The sequence below is a fragment of the Centruroides vittatus genome, unplaced genomic scaffold (assembly GCF_030686945.1).
Source record: "Centruroides vittatus isolate TY-2023 unplaced genomic scaffold, ASM3068694v2 contig_1176, whole genome shotgun sequence".
NCBI lineage: Eukaryota > Metazoa > Arthropoda > Arachnida > Scorpiones > Buthidae > Centruroides > Centruroides vittatus.
The window spans coordinates 130,032-148,306 of NW_027120754.1; the positions used below are offsets into that span (position 1 = coordinate 130,032).

Here is an 18,275-nt window from a genome sequence, read left to right on the forward strand (position 1 = left end):
TGTATTTATTTTGAGTTTATCATACGCTAAAATGTAATTATCAAGAGTAAAAAAATAATTGTTTTTTTAATATAATTTCCAGATTAACACAAACATGAAGTACGATTACATAAACAGATTTATTTCGTCAAAATTCAGGATTTTGGGATTATACGTGGGAAGGCATCCATTTATATTTATAATCGTTCCGCTAATAATTGCGACTATATTGTCGCTTGGATTGAAAAAATATCATCTGGTATACGACACAGAATATCTCTACTGTCCTCGAAGTGGGAGAGCCATACGCGATAGAAAAGTTGCCGAAACTCTCTTCCCTCCGGATGAAAATAATTTCGATATAATGAAAATGATGCGGTTTGGAAGAATGGGCATGCTGCTAATGGAAGCTAAAGATGGAGGCTCGTTGTTAAGGGAGAATATACTGAAAGAAATTAAGAACATTGATAAAATTATTCAAAATATCACTGTGACTTACCATAACAAGACTTACCAATTTGAGCAGTTGTGTTTAAGATCTGCTAACAGAAAATGTATCGAAAATTATGTTCTTAGTTTAAGTGGAAAAATGGAAGATATTAAAAATAATAAATTTCGTATGAAGTAAGTAAAGGTTTAATTAATAACTATATAAAGCTTTAAGGGTTAATATAATATTTGTAGAATTTAATTTCAGCAATTAAGTGTGCAATTTTTGAGCCACTTTTGATCTTCTCCCTTGTACTTTCGACAAATCTATTTCCCTTTAATAACGTTCATGGACCCCCTGACATTGAAGAAACGACTTTTTAACTGATAATTTATTCATTTAACTAATAAGTCGGCTTGTAAAAACAAATTCTCATGCCATTAATACTATTAATATTAGAAAAAGTCTATGTTGACAACCTCGAGAACTTCTCTCCCCTTAAACTGTACACATAACGAACGGCTTCTAATAGTCCCTTATCGTAGAAAACAGTTTAAAATTTTACCAATTTAATTATAAAGTTTGTATAATTATAATTTTTAGCAATAATTTATAATAATAATTTATTGACAAGAAGTAGTGTGTTCTAACAAACACGCTACTTCTAGAAATCATGTCATAATTTAAAATTACATTCATGTTTTAAAATAAGAGAATTTCCTTTAAAAATAGTGAAAAACTTATTAATACACCCAATTTTTAGTATAATATTTTTAAAAATAACATTATAAAACAGGGTATGAAAGAGAAATGACGACAGAATGTAGAGCATGTGTTAATAATCATGATATACTAGGAAAATACGTGACTTGTTTTTTAATTTAAAATCCCAATTGAACTGCTTAAACTATACAGTATATATATATAAACAGATATACACACGCATACTAAATGACTATATATAATCCTCTTGTCAAATTTACTCACATATAAATGTAATCTACTGTAAAAATATCCTACTCTTTTCAATCGTGTAAAACGAAATTAATTGGGAATTTTTATAGGAAACTTTATCCATGACAGCTGACGAATATCCAATTGACTGTAATACTTATCAAAACAAGAACATAAAATAGTAATTTACAGGAAAAGAATAGGATATTGTAACTTCCTCGTGCTATTTTAAGTGTATAATTAAACGATAAATGCCAAGGGATAAATATATTTTAGTTAACCCTACATAATGTAGGTTTGTTAACACTTTAATTAAGATAAATAATACAATTCTTATACAATTAAATGTTTTCTCTTGTGTATTTTTTTTTCAGATTTCCTTTCGAAGTGAAAAAGGAATCGAATAAACTTCTACTTTCGGTTGTAAATTTTGGCGGTGTGACGACTGACGAAAATGATTACATTTTGGAATCGAAGGCAATTAGACTTACTTATTTATTAAAATATACAACTAAGGAATGGAACGAAATATCATTAAAGTGGGAAAATGAATTTTTGGAAACTGTATCACGTTTAAAATCACAACGTTTGAATTTTTATAAATTCATCGGTGGTACCTTCGATAACGAATTTCACAAAGCTACAGAAATGGTTCTGCCATTCGTTCTTTTCGTGGCACCATTAATGGCAGCATTCGCCGTTATAACGTCCATGACTAAAGATTGGGTTACCAGTAAACCATGGATAGGAATTGCTGGATGCATATGCCCCATAATTGCTGGAATGGCTGCTTTTGGTCTGCTTCTTTTCTGTGGTGCCGAATACATCGATTTAAATATATCTATTATTTTCCTCCTCTTAGGTAGGGAAAGGAATTTATTAATTTTTTTTCGATTATATCGTATACTTTATACACGACACTATTTCTTACGTGCAGGTATAGGTTTGGACGATTCGTTTGTACTTTTAGCTGCCTGGAGAAGAACGGATCCTAACGATAGTGTTGAAAAAAGGATAAGTGATGCTTATTCCGAAGCTGCAACATCCATAACGATTACTTCTTTAACAAATTTTATATCATTTACTGTAGGGATGACAACACCTTATAAAGTGATACAGATTTTTTCTGTTTACGCAGCATTATCTATTCTTTTCGATTATCTTGTTCAAGTTACACTTTTTGGAGGAATATTAGCCCTTAGTGGCTTTAGGGAACAGAATAAACTGCATTCGCTATTCTGCATTGGTGTAAACCCCACGAAGCATTACAGTAAGTCATATATACACCTTACTTGTATTGTATAATTTGTATAATTTTTATTGTAAATTTTATTGTATATTTTAAAATGTATACATACCTTCTGAGGTGTTACTGAAAAGTAAATTCATGCACTAGATTATACAATTTACTAATTAGTAAAGATTTCATTGTACACAAGGAGCTGCTTCATAAGGAGCTCACATAAACACAAAAGCAAGCGAATTATCATAAAAATATTAAATGACAAGTTAAAGTCATATTTAATATTTTTTAAAGGAAATTGAGCTATTTAAGCGTCACATTTCTTTTAAAGTTAGATTGTCGACATTAATTGCTGTCACCGTTTGTATTATTTGTAGTATCTAGGCTGGTTATACTTCTACATAATCAAGTATAACAACCCGACGTAAATAAAGACACGATAAATAAAGTTATTTTAAATGTCAATCTGCACAATCCATTATCATAGTTTAGTTTCCTTTTTTCTTTTATTTATTATTAACTGCGTTGAAGGAAGTTTACTATTAAACAATGTCTGAACAATGCATTCATTATTTTCTCACTTGGATTTTCCCAAAATCTTTCATAATAGATGTAATAACAATTAATTAGTTGACAATTACATTAATGTGTAATAACTAAAGCAATTAACAATATGAAACATTAATCCCGTGCAAATATTTGAAAGCTCGTGTTTTGTGTTTATCTATTCATCTATTCAATACTTTTTCTATTCGATTTTCCCATAGAAAAAGTATTGAATTTTTAACGCTTTAATGGCGATTGTGTGCATAAAATATGATGTTACAACCAGCCTTAAGAGATTAATTTAAAATAAAAAAAACAATCGATTCAAGAAGACGTAGTCTGTTCAAAAAGTAATTTTTGGGTCCACCATTTATTTCTTAACTGTGTTCTAGAACACCCTTTGACGACCGGACCTTTCCTTTGAGGCTGCTAGGCCGCCGGGTTAAAATAGTTCCTTTAAAAAAACACAATAAAACATCCAAATTAAAACATAGGTTTAATTTGGAGTACTGGTTATACTTACTACAATAACATCCAATTAATAACAATCCCGACGTAATTTGTTTTAATTTGGATGTTTTATTGTGTATTGTATAACATACCCTGACCCTTTGTTTTAATTTGGATGTTTTATTGTGTTTTTTTAAAGGAACTATTTTAACCCGGCGGCCTAGCAGCCTCAAAGGAAAGGTCCGGTCGTCAAAGGGTGTTCTAGAACACAGTTAAGAAATAAATGGTGGACCCAAAAATTACTTTTTGAACAGACTACGTCTTCTTGAATCGACTAAAAAATTATCTAAAGACGAAATTTAATAATAAAAAAACAATATTTTATTTTGTAGTTATTGTCAGCATTCAAGAACGGAAAACAATGGAATTTTTTAAGGTTATTACATATTTCTGTAATAAGTTAATCGACTAAACTTTAATTTAGATCTTTCCTTGTTAATTAAATATCTTCCAGCATATCGAGAGCATTTCTTAGATAAAACAAGTTTATAGTTACCTAATTTTATTTTAATTGTCATTAAAAAGGGTTTTTATTTAGCTAATTTATTAATCTATATTTCTGTATTCTGTTAAAATGCATGTGAAAGGAATTACATATTATAAAATACAAATGAATACTCACAATAATAACTTTTTAACAGTTAAATAAAATTTAATTATACGTTACACAATTAGTCGCTATATAAATATTATTAATTAATAATTAATTTTATATTCTACAGGATGATTCGAACTACTACACGAAGTAACGCACTATAAAATAAATTACTACAAATTATTGTTATTACTGTATTTTATACAGAAAACACGCTGTGTTTCCTGTTGTTTTGTGCTACATAACAGACACTTGTTCTGCACTCTGATGAGCAACATAAGACTTGTTAGTCTTGCGTTACTCATTGGAGTGCATAAAAAGTGTATGGTATCACATCATGATATAAAAGCATTAAAATCCTTTATTTTAATTGTTAGCAATTTTATATATGAGGGCTATATCTAAACTAATGCAAAAGTGGATATGACATTTTTATTTGCTGATAGATCATTCAAATTGCACTTGTTAGTAGAATAACTCTTCCTCTATACAAAGGTACCATTCAACTTAGTCTCTACTACAAGCACTATCGTTGAAATCCTCCTTGAAAAAATTCAGGTGCGCACCTATTGTGTCCACTTCTTCACAGCCACTTTCATTGTCTCCTGAAGACTGATCTTCATTGGACCGAACAGGTAGAAGTCCTACGGCACCAGATCACGGCTTTACGATAGATAGGGATCAGATAATGCATTTGATGACACAGACGAGTTGAAAGTTGCTGTGAAGAAGTGGGTACAACAGTGCACACCTGAATTTTTCAAAGAGGATTTGGGTTATGTCCACTTTTGCATTATTTCGATGCAACACTCGTAACTAAATACATTAATTGAAATACATTTATCTTTCAGAAAACGCATTGCATCGATTTCTACATGTCGGTCTGATTAAAGAAAGTGCAGACCTTGAAGACAGTAACATATTTTTGAAAATTTACAAAGACTTTATTGGAAAAGCACTGACGCAGCCATCCGTAAAATTAATGATTATATTATTTTTTATAATATATATTTCGGGAGCTATATATTGTTTAGGAAATCTTAAACAAGGTTTCGACTACAGAATTGCCGTTCCTAAAAATTCCTACTCGTTCGATTTCATTACTAAGCATTACCAATATTTTGTGCAGTATCCTCACGGTATACAAGTCATTATTAACCAAACATTGGATTATTCTGATCCACAAGTACAAAAAGATGTCACTGAGATCGTTCGCAAATTTTCGACCGCTCCTTACATGGCTGGACAAGATATGGTGGATTCGTGGCTTAAATTCTATTTACTATCATTAAATGATACAAAACTGTGGCTTTCATATAGAGGATACGATATGACAAAATCTGAAGATTTTCTTAAGGGTTTTGTCGATGTTTTCCTTAAAATTCCCTATTATAGAAGATACAAAAATGACGTAGTGTTCAATAAAAATATGACTCAAATTATTGCATCTAGGTATTTAGTTGCCAGTAAAGATATCAACGATTTTGATTTGGAACGTCAAATGTTAACCAAATTATGGGAATTGGCTGATTCTTGTAAGTACCCTGTATATGTACATAACTACTGGTTTGCCATTCTAAATCAGCATATCAATATTAAAGAAAGCTCAGTACAAGCAATATTAATTGCTGCTCTAACTGTGACTGTGATGTTTTTTCTCTTTGTTCCTCATTTACTGTGTGCTGTTTGCGTGGCTCTAACTATTGCTTCGGTATTGATCGGAGTCATCGGTTATATGTCGTTACTGGGTATTAATTTGGATACTGTATCCATGTTGATCCTCATAATGGCTACTGGATTATCTGTAGATTATGCTGCTCATATATCTTACGCTTATATTACAGCCAAACAGAAGAGTCCAAACGAGAAAACCAAGAGAGCTCTAGAGGTAGCTGGGCATCCTATTTTTCAAGGGTGTATAACATCTATTGTTGCAGTCGCCATTCTTGGACTTGGACCTTCGTACTCGTTTATTATTGTTTTTAAAATTGTAACGCTGCAAATGGTGTTTGCGTTTTTGCACGGTATATTTTTGCTACCTGTATTGTTAAATGTATTGGAAAGTTTCATTTTATGTTTGACCAGAAAATTACCCGAAGAAGAACATTCAGAATGCGATGTTGAAAATAAAGAAGCCACGAACTTTCTTATGAAAGGAGGAGAATCCGTAATAACAGATAATTAACATACCTATAATTGATTTAGTCATTAAACATACACTGGCAAATTATTAATATGTTATATAGTAATTTCATTAGAAAAATTAATAATATTAATTAATTTATTTATAGAAATGCAACTGTATTGTGATCATTTCAAACACTTGAAATTAATATTAAATAAAAGCTTTTCATGTGAAGTATTTTATGTGTAGTTATTACATACAATTTTTTGAATGATTATATGTAAATTAAATATCGCTTTCTTAATTTATTTGAGACTCTGCTGTATAAAATTTTCAGAATATTGCCTTTCAAATTTCGTCTTAACCATTAGTAATTATATTGAGACTATAGGGAATTTTCATCTGATTTTATTATGATTAGATATAAGAATAAAGATAATTTCATAAGTTAATCTACAGAATATGTTGCCATAATGTATGAGCTGCTCAGAAAAAAATTTAAGTAAGCACCAAAATGAAAATGTTAAGAGGTACTAAGAATAAAGCTGGATTTGAGCTATAAATTTGAATAATTTTATTTTTATGTTTATTTTTTACACAGTATATTTAAGCGTTACTCTAAAACCATACTATCTTAATCATAGAAATAAACGACCATTTTTTTATTATGTATTATAAAAGCTGTAAGAATGTACAGTACTCCGGTCATACCGTTTTGTTTTCCGAGAAGATCAACATAAATCTTAATTACATGAGTAGAAATTTAAATTGTAAGGATAAGACAAAAATATTTTTAAAAACATATTTTAACTTCCCTCAATATTTACTGGCTTAGGGTATAAAGAACATTTTTATCTCTGTTATCAATACGACAGGGAAAAAATGTCCCTATCATATTGCTAACAGGAATGAGAACGTTTTTATTTCCATCATAAATATTACAGCCACACAATGAAGAGACAGAGAAAGAGCCAATCGCACAAGAAATGATTGCTGAAGGGTCATTATTTCTAGTGTGAACTCACACTAGAAATAATGACCCCTCAGCAATCATTGGCTGACTCACTCTGTTACGTCAATTTTGGATTAAACAGGGTAGACACATTTGCCTTTACATTTTGGAATTCTAATCCAGGCTTGTGATATAGTTCTTAAGAACTATTGAATAGTTCCTCTATTCTTCTATGAACTACTGCTAACTAGTGTTTGTTTACAACATGAAAAAAATTCAGCGATTACGAAATCGTAACTGTAGGCTACCTTCGTGAAGTTTTCTCTTGTATGTTTCTTTATTGGTACATACTTAATTAGCATGCGTTACATAAATTATCTTTAGTGATTGATATATATACATTTTATATTTTGAAATTTTGTATGGATAATAAGCATTTGATGTAGCTTTACAAAAATGTAATGAAAGCATGTTACATTATACTTAAAAATGTATTCAAAAATATAACTTTTCTTGAAGTACGTTCTGTGGCAAACTTAAAAATAATTCATCCAAGTACTTATAACAAAGTATTACGCTTGCTAAACAATAAATGTCAGTGTTATGGTATGCAAAAGTATGGAGAATACTAAGGAAATTGATAAAAATCCTATTCTTTCGAATTTGATATACAGTATATAAGAAGATAATTCGAAATGCAGACATAAAATAAGCAGAAAAGACCATTTCATCATTATTTTACTGTATATAAGTAAATTTAATACGATTCTTATAAATGGTATTTTATTTTGTAAATAAAATTATAACATATAAAAACAATACACATGCGTGTATATACAGATAATAAAATTTTATAACCTATAATATCTTATAAAACACAACATGCCCAGTGTTTGATATTGCTTTTAAGGATGATGGATCTGTTCTCACAAGTAAAGATTGCATTAAGCAATCACATAATTACATAAAACAATTGTCAGGTAGTCAATTACTGTACGTTAAACAATCGCTAAGTAAACGATCACACTCAACAATCACTTTGGCTACAATATAATTACAAATAGTTGTACAATAATTACTATTAATGTTTCCAGTTCGTGTTACAATTAAAAATATATATTTTATTTAAAGAATAAATATTTCCTATTGAATATACCGATATAAATACATTGCTGTAAATATAATTTATTTCACTTCGTATTTAAGTAAACAATTGCAGGGTTCATAGTAATTATGAAAAAAACCCTTAAAAGTAAGGAATTTTAATGGAAATTACTGCCCCATGTTAATTCGTGTATAATGGATAGAAATTTTCCAAAGCATCCAACTTTATTGAACCAATGAGTGCATTCAGAAACGAGTTTTATTATAAACTGAGTGCTCACTTTCTGAATAGATTAGTTGACCCAGATTCCAACACCTTATGAAGTGCTTAAAAAAGTAAATCCTGGCTTACTGGTTACGTACGGTACATACATTCCCATGTATTTTTGATGACACTTGCTGTTGTAGATGAGTACACTCACGCTATTTACACATTTAAGTGAGATTAAATTGAAATTAATAATCCATCAGTTTGTATATTTCTGGTTAAGTCGGGTAGTTTTACTTTCTGTTGATTGTCCGACATGTAATGCTTTGTTACTTCTGTCTCGCAGGTGATCAAGTGTCTCGCTATTGACTCTCTCCATTAAGGTCTACTAATGCATACTACTAAGCCGTTTACAATACTGCCAAATACCAGATTTGAGCATTACTCATAGTATAAATACATATATTGGGCGCGATTGACATGCACTTTCACTTACAAAAATTAATCATATAAAATTATCAACCGTAACTATTCTCGTTTGTATATTAATAAATACAGTCGAATTTTTAACAACCTGTAAACAACGGCCATCTCCGAATAACGGCCATTTTTTAATGTTCTCCTCAGTGTCTGTTGTTCGGAGAAATATGTATTTAATACATAAAAATAAACCTGTTTATGTATTATACGTTACATAATAAATTACTTCACAGTCAATTGATTAATACTAACGGTAAATATTTCACGATATTTCAGTTTATATTATTCAAATAAACGGGAAGAAACATTTGGATATTCACGTAATTCCGATGGCTGATTGGTTTCTTTATTCTTAGTTTTTCGCCATAACGAATATAAATTATCAAGAAACGATAGCATCACAGGTATTATAAATAAACCTAAAAACAATGCAGAAAACATTATAAGGGAAAAAATTTTTAATAAATCGTTAAAAACGGGATAAGGACTGTCAATAAATACAAGAAACGGCGAAATTGTGGAAATACACCCTTTTACGATTGCACTCCCAGCTGAATGAAGGGAATCTTTTATTTTTTCATTAGAACCTGTTTGTTTAGAACTAGCGTACGCGTAGGAAATATGAGTGGAATAATCTGTACAGAACCCGGCAAGAAATATCAAAATAATCTCTGATACTCCATTAATACTTATTCCCCATGCGGACATATAACCGATGGTAATTACTTCAATCGATGCTATGGTAAAACCTATACAAATGGCGCAAACGAAATTCGGAATGGCTATCACAAACACAAGAATCACCAGACAAGAACTAGCAATTATTGATTGTTTAAGTATTGCTGGAAATATAAATAACAAATCGAAATATGTAAATCGATGATTGAAAGGTCTTGCGGGTATATCCGATTGTTTTGTCAATTGTATCATATTATAAAACACTTCTTTTTCTTTGTCTGTGTTGTCGACTAAGTCGGTAAGAACCAAAAATCTGGAACCTAATATTTTCTTGCCATCAGGACTGAATTTGATATCATTATTCAACGATTGAGCCCATTTGATTTTCAAGAAAATATTACGCAGTACTGTTACAAAGTCGTCAGGGTTACTCATATTATACCCCCGTAGAGATATCCAAGAATATGGATTCTGTATAAAATTAAGATACATTCTCAGCCATGATTCCGTATAATTTTGTCCAGCCATATGCGGAGAATTTTCTAATTGATTTGTCAATTTTTCAATCCTTTTTTGTATATTCATATCTGAATAATCTAATGGTTTATCGATCAATATGTGAATTCTGTCTCGAAATTTCGAAAAGTATTTAACGTCGTAACGAAAAAAGTCATGAATATAGGAAGTTTTGGGGAATGCTAATGAGAAATCCGTAGACAAATGTGCATATTTTAGAAAATATATTCCTCCGCTAAGATATATTAGAAATAGTAACATGACAAAACATTTAACTGCTGGAAAAGTTAGTAGCTTTCCTAATTTATCTCTGTAAAAATATGTCTCAGTTTTATCGTCTTTTCCATCATTAGAAAATGAATTTGTTGTTAAACATCCTTGAAAACCTGTGAAAGAAAGTGATATATAATAAGTGTGATAACTATTATACAGGGTGGTTCCAAACTTCGGGTATAAGCTTTCATATGTGGATTTCTGGCAGGATATAGAAAATAATGATCATATTAAGAAATATCTGGAAATTCACTGGTGCTGAGACAGGATGACACCATTAGTATCATGAGCAGCACCTGCAGCTGTCATAAATAGTGATACATTTCCTCGGGCAAAAATCATAGTAGATACTCAGTATCCTCTATGACTCTCAATGCAAATGGTCATATGTTACATTATTGTATCTATGGTTCAATTGTGCGGGCTTCTGACATTTCTCATTCACTTTTCTGTATGTGAATAACTTTTCCACCTGTTCCTAATAAGAATATTGTGTCATTCCCCATTACCCCAACAGTTGTACCACAGAACCTCTTCTGCAGACAGACGCCATATTGCATACTCACACTTTAACTGTTAGGTTGCTGATAAGCAGATCTAATGTGTTGATGCCCACTGGTGTCATCCATCTCTGGTACATTTCTGAACTTTTATTAATAGTACATTTTTGTTCTTTTTCCTTTCAGGAATCCACTACTAAGGTTTGTTTCCGTAGTTTGGAATCACCCTGTATAAATATTAAAAAGTTATTATACTTATTCGTAAAGTTTTAATTTTAATTTTAATTAATTAGGATCGTTGATAGATTTCATCAACAAGTAAGTTGGGATTATTTATGTGTACAATATTCATGTATATTTTTAATTAATATGTACAAAGAATGACAGTATACAACATACAGTCTACGTAATACGAATTAACAAAAAAGTCCTAATACCTGATTTCGACGTAACGGGCATGCAAAGAAATGCGTGCAAGTTCTTCGCCTCCCTGTAGCCGCTGATTGCAAGACAACCTCCAAAAAATGTCATCTGGTAGACGTAGTCCATGGCTAAACTTAAAGCCAAATAAATGCTGGTAATTTGGATTACCTTAACAGGAATACTTATCCCAATCACCGCACATATTGTATTCGTCAACGAAGTAATTGTAATTGACACAGCAGCTTCGGAGTATGCCTCACTTATTCTTTTTTCGACACTGTCCTTTGGATCAGTTTTTCTCCAAGCAGCGACTAAAACAAATGAGTCATCTAATCCGATTCCTATAAAATGAAATTAAATTAAAGTTGTAATTACAATTAAGCATTAATTGTAAAATGTTTTAATACAAACCTAAAACTATAAATAGAACCATTATAGTCAATTCGACGAATTCCATTCCGCAAAGAAGTAGAATGCCAAATGCTGATATTACTCCTAATGTGGATGAAATGCAAGCAGAGATTCCAATTAATGGCTTACTCCTTACACAATCCATTGAAAGACAGGATAAACTTGCGAGTATTATCAATATAACTCCAGTGATTAACACGTAAAATGTTATGTGTCTGATTATTCTTGATTCGATATTCGCACTAACACTACACATTTTTGACAATTGAACGTGAACGAATGATACACGAGAAACATAATTTATTATTTTTTCTTCCCATCTTTCTGAGATTTGTTGCCTCGTAGAATCGCTGTTGTCTACAAAATATGTCAAACGAATTGCTTTGAAATTCTCTACGAAATTGTCTTTATCCGTTAATACACCACCCAATTGTATGGCATCCGTATTGATACTTGATGAACCTATTGTCAGTGGATATCTGTCATAAACGTAATTTTTATTTATTCTGTAAACATTATTATATTAATTTTATCATTTTTCTAGAATTAAAGGTTTCCAAAAAGTAACGTTAAAGTTAGCCATTGTTTCAGTAAGTGTAAGTATTCAAAATTAAGATGTGTTGCTAAATTTTATCTATAAATTCTATTTGATTTCCAAAATTCTAGCTCGTATGTTAATGGAAGAATGATATGGGACTCTAATGCAAAAATATGCTTGGTTCTATCTACTTCCGTATTAGAAAATTTTTGGAAACAGAATTTCCCATAGAAAAAACAATAAATTTTTAATACTACTGGAGTTGGCATGCACAACCAAAGAGGTTATGCATGCCAACTCCATGATGCATTTGATGGCATAATGATGCCATATTATATTGGCATAATGATGCAACTCCATGATGCCATAATGATGCATTACGTGGGCAATCTTGGAAGATTGCCCACGTAATGCATCATTTAAGGCAAACCTAATTAATTTTAATGAAATAGACGACAATTTATATATAAAATGGCAGACTTCCTGGAAAATAACTATATAAAATAATCTGTTAAATTTACACCAAAATTAACTGTATAGGCTTAAATAAAGAATATTTGTAAAATTTATAATTTTAACACGAAACAAACCTGATTCGGTACTTCTTATTTTTAATATCTTCAATTTTATCTCTTAAAGTTAAAATTCCATTAAAATTACAGCTTTCCCTGTATTTCCTACATATATCATTATATGTAAGATTGCGTTGATTCCAATATATATTCAAGTTCCAAATATTTCTGTCTAGTCGTTGTAATTCATCAAAAATTGCATCATTTAGCATGAATTCATCATTTTTAGCTGTTGCTATAATTACACAACTTCCTTTCATGTCTATTATTCGGGATAAGTCAAAATCGAATTCATTTTGTGGAAGTAACCTTTCTATGGCCTTTCTTATCTTTGAGCTCTCTCCGTGGATTGGAAGATATAGATATTCTGCATCAGTCACAATGTGTAATCTCAATAGACCCAAAGTTGTAAGTGCAGCGAAGAGAAGCGGAATAAATACAAAATATAATGGATGTCTGCCAATAAATAAACCAAGACGTTCGTACATAACAGACAAACGTTTATGAATCATGAAGAAGCGTAGTTTCCTGCACGGCATCTTTCAAATTCTTCAATTTCTAAAAAATAAAACCATTTAATACAATTTTTTCCATCATAAATGTTCTTATTGTTTAATTATTTTAAAAGTTCTACATTATTTATATATAAATACATAAAATACTTTCATACTGTCTACTCTAAAACAACTTTTATGTTAACATTCTTACGAACAAAAATTAATTCCTGTAGAAAAGAGTCTAGCAGGAAAGTTGCTCAACTTTCTCGGCAACATTTAAAACTGCGTGTGTGACGCCATCTGTTATGATATTTTATTATTAAAAGTTTTTACATTTATAATTAATTATTATAAAATGTCAAAAGGATTAACTTTGAGGATAATGACGAGTTTTATAAATAACTGTAAATGATAATAACTAATAAAATTTTCGTTAAGTCTGACCCTACTCGAGATATGACACGATCGCCTTTATTTCTCCATCCCCTCGACCTTTAACCACCAAAATTTAATAATATCAACCCCCCTAATAAACAAATCTATCTGCGAAATTTCAGAAATTTTCGACAAAAAGCACGGGAGTTATTAATCTAAAAACGGGGTGAACACAATCGTGCCCACACACTAACATCAATACATACAGAAATTACCCCCGAATTCTTTTGTATTTCTCGACGTTTCGAGGTGTCCTAAGTCCAAAAATGTAAAAATCTGGGAAGGGGGCCATTTTTTGTCGAATCGCCTCCTGTCATAACAGCCAGGAAAAAAAAATTTTCAACGTACAATAATAAAAGAATTATAATTTACTAGCAGATAAGCCTGGCGTTGCTCGGGCAAAAAGTAACGATAGCGAAGATTAAAATGATTACATTATAGCCAATTTTACCCATTTTCACAGAATGCAAGAATTAAGTCCTCCTGTTTCCACTGTGTTACGGCTAACGGAAATCTTAGCCGGGCACAAGTACAGGGTCGTCGACACTCGAGAGTCGGTAACCCAAGGTTCAATCTATTTTGGAGTATACGTTCGTTTTTCTTGCTTCGCATTCGCCGACGTTCTAGCAACAAGTGACCAAAAAACAAATTGTCTGAACCTGCTGTTCCTCTCGTCCTGCGCAGGGTTACTATCGAAACAACTACTGTAGGGGGTTCTGCCTTAGGGGCGTTCAGTCATAATCCCACGAACAATAGCTTCGCACCACTGGTTACTTGACCAAGCACATGTACCAAGTTCCGTTACAGACTAATTAGAGAATTTTTAGATGGGTCTAAAAATATGTTCGATTTGCCGCAAAAACGCAAAAAAGCGCATCTGCGCCTGTAAATCTTGCACGCTGCTTTCTGTTAACACTTCCATTGTTGACACTTCCATTGTTAACACTTCCCCCGCGGGAGGGAAGTGTTAACAACTTTCCCCCGCGGGAAATTTCGAAAAATCCCTTCTTAGTGTACGTTCTCGTGACGTACCAAATTTCAACTTTCAACTCCTAACCGTTTGGGCTCTGCGCTTATTATTATTATTATTATTATTATCAACCCATCTCGATTATATATAGGGAAGGACGAGGCAACTTCGACACGTTAAGAATAAGTTAAATTTTTTGTAATAAATACTGCTTTAAATTAAAATAAAAGCGTTGATTATTGTATACCAGAATGTAACCTTACCATAGAACTGGTTAAAATCAATTTGGAAATAAAAATAATCATAATAATAATAACTTTATAAAAAAGAGCAATTGCCGAAGTTGCCCCAATATCAGGAGCAACTTCGGCAACAGTAATGGGACAAGATAGGCAGGTATATAAATTTGTGTCATTAACAATGTATAAGTTAAAATTCACTATTAAAACAACGAAATAGAAGTTCAAAGGTATATTTAAGTAAATAAAACGTAAACAAAAATTAATTACAAAAAAATCAAACAGATAATAAATGAAAACATCCTAATGCAAGTTAAAAGCAAAATAAATGAATTAGTGAACTCAAACAAACAGTAGAAATGAAATATGCTTAACAGCAAATTGTTTATGCCCTACACATATCGCAAATAAATTGAACCAACTCATTTTCCACATGAACACACAGTTCACACTTGCAGCACATAATCCACTTTTCCTGAGTAGTTCTATATTGTTCATTGCAATAAGTATTTTCATCGTCATTTTCGGGTCTTTAGGACTTTCCTGCCCCTTTCCTTTAGTGAACTTCCGATCCGATTTCTCCAAATCCGTTGCCCTTCCGCAAGTTCCTGATTTTTTAACTTTAGCCTTGGCTTCTAGTGTGACTTTGTATGGGAATCCAGTTATTTCTTCCGCTTGTTGTTGTTTGCGGCCAAATCAAACCATAGCAAAATACGACCAGGAACAAGATCGGCAACACTGATTTAGAAACATTAAGTGGAACCCTGAGAATAGAATACCAAGCCATGATCTGGCCACATGAATAAGTTAACGTTTTATCCTTCTATCAGGAAAACAACTTTCGTTATTATGGAATTATAACAAAACATGCCAATTATATATAAATGGAAGCAAAATATTATAAGAAATTGAATGAAACAGACAACTTAACTGATATTTCGACTACGCTCGTCGGAGAACAACACAGACACCACACTCAACAAGCCGTCATTAGAACTCAACTGTCTAGCCTCTAAAGAGAATCTCCTTTTATTTTTTTTCAAAGAAAAATTAATTGACGAACTTGCCCCGTATGTCCTCCACTATAGATTAGGCGTTTAGGTTTTAATATCAAAATTTGATTATTAACATTGAATAATTTGATAAAATTTAACAAAATACATGTATTTCTGTTTTTTATTATCGAAATTATATATAAATTACATTAAAAATAAATTATTTATCTTACCAAATATAGCGATAATTCATTTTAATGGTTCCTCATTGACACGTTGTATAAAAAGGAAAGAATTTCTCACATAGTAGCTTAAGTAATCAGAAAATTAAACTTTGATACCAATAACAAATAAGAATAAAATAGCTTTTATAAAACAAAATTCATCTAAAAATGTGATAAGAAATGTATAGTGTAGTGGTTAAGTTTGATAATTCGCTTCGATAAAGTGTAAATTGACCTCCGAAATGTAGATATTCGATATCTCTGAAATAAAATATTATTATTAGTAGCTATCATTTTCTTATATAATTTCAATTGTTTTTTTTAAATTTATATTATAAATGCAAATACAAGATATCGATTGCTATACTTTAAGTGAAAAGCATTTGAAATTTTTGTAAAATCGGCTTTCGTTCGTTATAAAAACATTTAACACAAATCTCTTTGATTTAGGTTATCGGTGAGGTTTTCTGTTAAAATGATAGATATATTTGTAAAAATAATATTTATTTGATCTGCAGATAAAAACTGTTACTCTTTAAGCAATTACTGTTATTTTTAGAATTCGTATTACATTTAAATTTTGAAATATATACTTGCTTAGATCTATAAAACAACATATAATTTGAATTAATATGCGATAATATAAAATAATGTAATCGGAATTTTATGAAAATTTATTAGGTTATTCTCAACGCTTACATGTCGAATTTCCTAATATGAGGTCCATTCAAGTTCTAAGGTCTCTGAGGCCCACCAGTCGCCAAGCGGTTCCGTTCCCTAAATACTGGAAGTTCGGTCGTGAAGTTCGGATTGACCTGAACAGGTACCAGTTACCCTAAAAAGACCTATTGGAAGGCATCGCCAAAGTGTTGCCGAGGAGCATTATCCTGTTGGAAAAGCATGCTCCAACTATTTTCGGTTCATTTTTCTTGCAATGCTGGAAAGATATTCGTTAATTGAATAACGGAATCCATTCTACATGTTTGTTTATAAAGTAAATATTTTAACATCGATGAAGAACACTGAATTGAAACAGCAGCAGTCTTTTTCTTTCAGTGTCATTTTAATGCAAAGTAGAGGCTAGCGAGTTCGCACGTCAGATATAACGTAACATTGCTCTGGTGTATCAATCATGTGCATTAAACTACATAAAATAAATATGAAATTTATATAAATACATATATAAAACGATATTAAAAATGTTCTTCAATAAAATCGATTGATTTTTGATACAGCCTAAAATAAATTAACATTATAAAGTTTAGAAATAGCTAAATCATAAATTTTGGTAATGCTTGGTCTTTTAAAATAACCACATTCAGCCTTGTAATTTCTATTTTATTTATTATTTCCTTATGACTGACATTTAAACTTTTTTTATTCCATTATTTAATACAACTATAGTGGAAAAACATTTTATTTCAAGGACTAAAGCTGCTATTCTCAACCTTCTTACCTCCGCGACCCCCGAGTAGTAAATATAAATATAATTAATATTTCGCGACCCCCCACCCAAAGGAATAATAACAGTAAGCCTTACTATTACTAATTGAATTTTGACTGTAATTATAAATGTAATTTTTAAAAATATTATATAATCACAATGCACTATTTTATACATTAAGAAAATACCGACAGTATAAAAAATGTAATACAACTATTGCTATTATTTTATGTCGCTGCGTTTATAGCGACAGTATGAACACGCATGCATGACGTGTGCATACATACACGAGCAATTTACAAATTCCAACTTGATGTGTACATGCTCTTTGTAATTTGATCTCCTTCTATAATACTCGCTGCGAGAGCATGTTTGAACATGCATACGGATGAGTTTGAACGAGTCGTGCTGTCACTAGTATAAAAGAGGTGCTG

At 31.1% G+C, this 18,275-nt stretch overlaps 2 protein-coding genes across 3 annotated transcripts; one reads left to right on the forward strand and one right to left on the reverse strand.

Annotated features, from left to right (window-relative positions):
- Positions 1-2,455: 2,455 nt before the first annotated feature.
- On the forward strand, positions 2,456-6,442 carry LOC136982960 (patched domain-containing protein 3-like). Its single transcript, XM_067279535.1, has 2 exons — positions 2,456-2,633; positions 5,109-6,442. The coding sequence occupies exons 1-2, from the start codon at positions 2,456-2,458 to the stop codon at positions 6,440-6,442; spliced, it is 1,512 nt and encodes a 503-aa protein (XP_067135636.1).
- A 2,933-nt stretch (positions 6,443-9,375) lies between these two features.
- LOC136983048 (patched domain-containing protein 3-like) lies at positions 9,376-16,464 on the reverse strand. 2 transcript variants are annotated; one of them, XM_067279682.1, is made up of 5 exons: positions 16,407-16,464; positions 13,056-13,595; positions 11,928-12,406; positions 11,531-11,857; positions 9,376-10,706 (listed from the first exon to the last, which is right to left on the reverse strand). In XM_067279682.1, exons 2-5 carry the CDS (start codon positions 13,574-13,576, stop codon positions 9,409-9,411), a joined length of 2,625 nt encoding a protein of 874 aa, XP_067135783.1. In that variant the 5' UTR covers positions 13,577-13,595; positions 16,407-16,464; the 3' UTR covers positions 9,376-9,408. The 2 variants fall into 2 exon arrangements, with proteins under 2 accessions (XP_067135783.1, XP_067135789.1); XM_067279688.1 differs by lacking the exon at positions 16,407-16,464 and having other exon boundaries at positions 13,056-13,597.
- Positions 16,465-18,275: the final 1,811 nt, after the last annotated feature.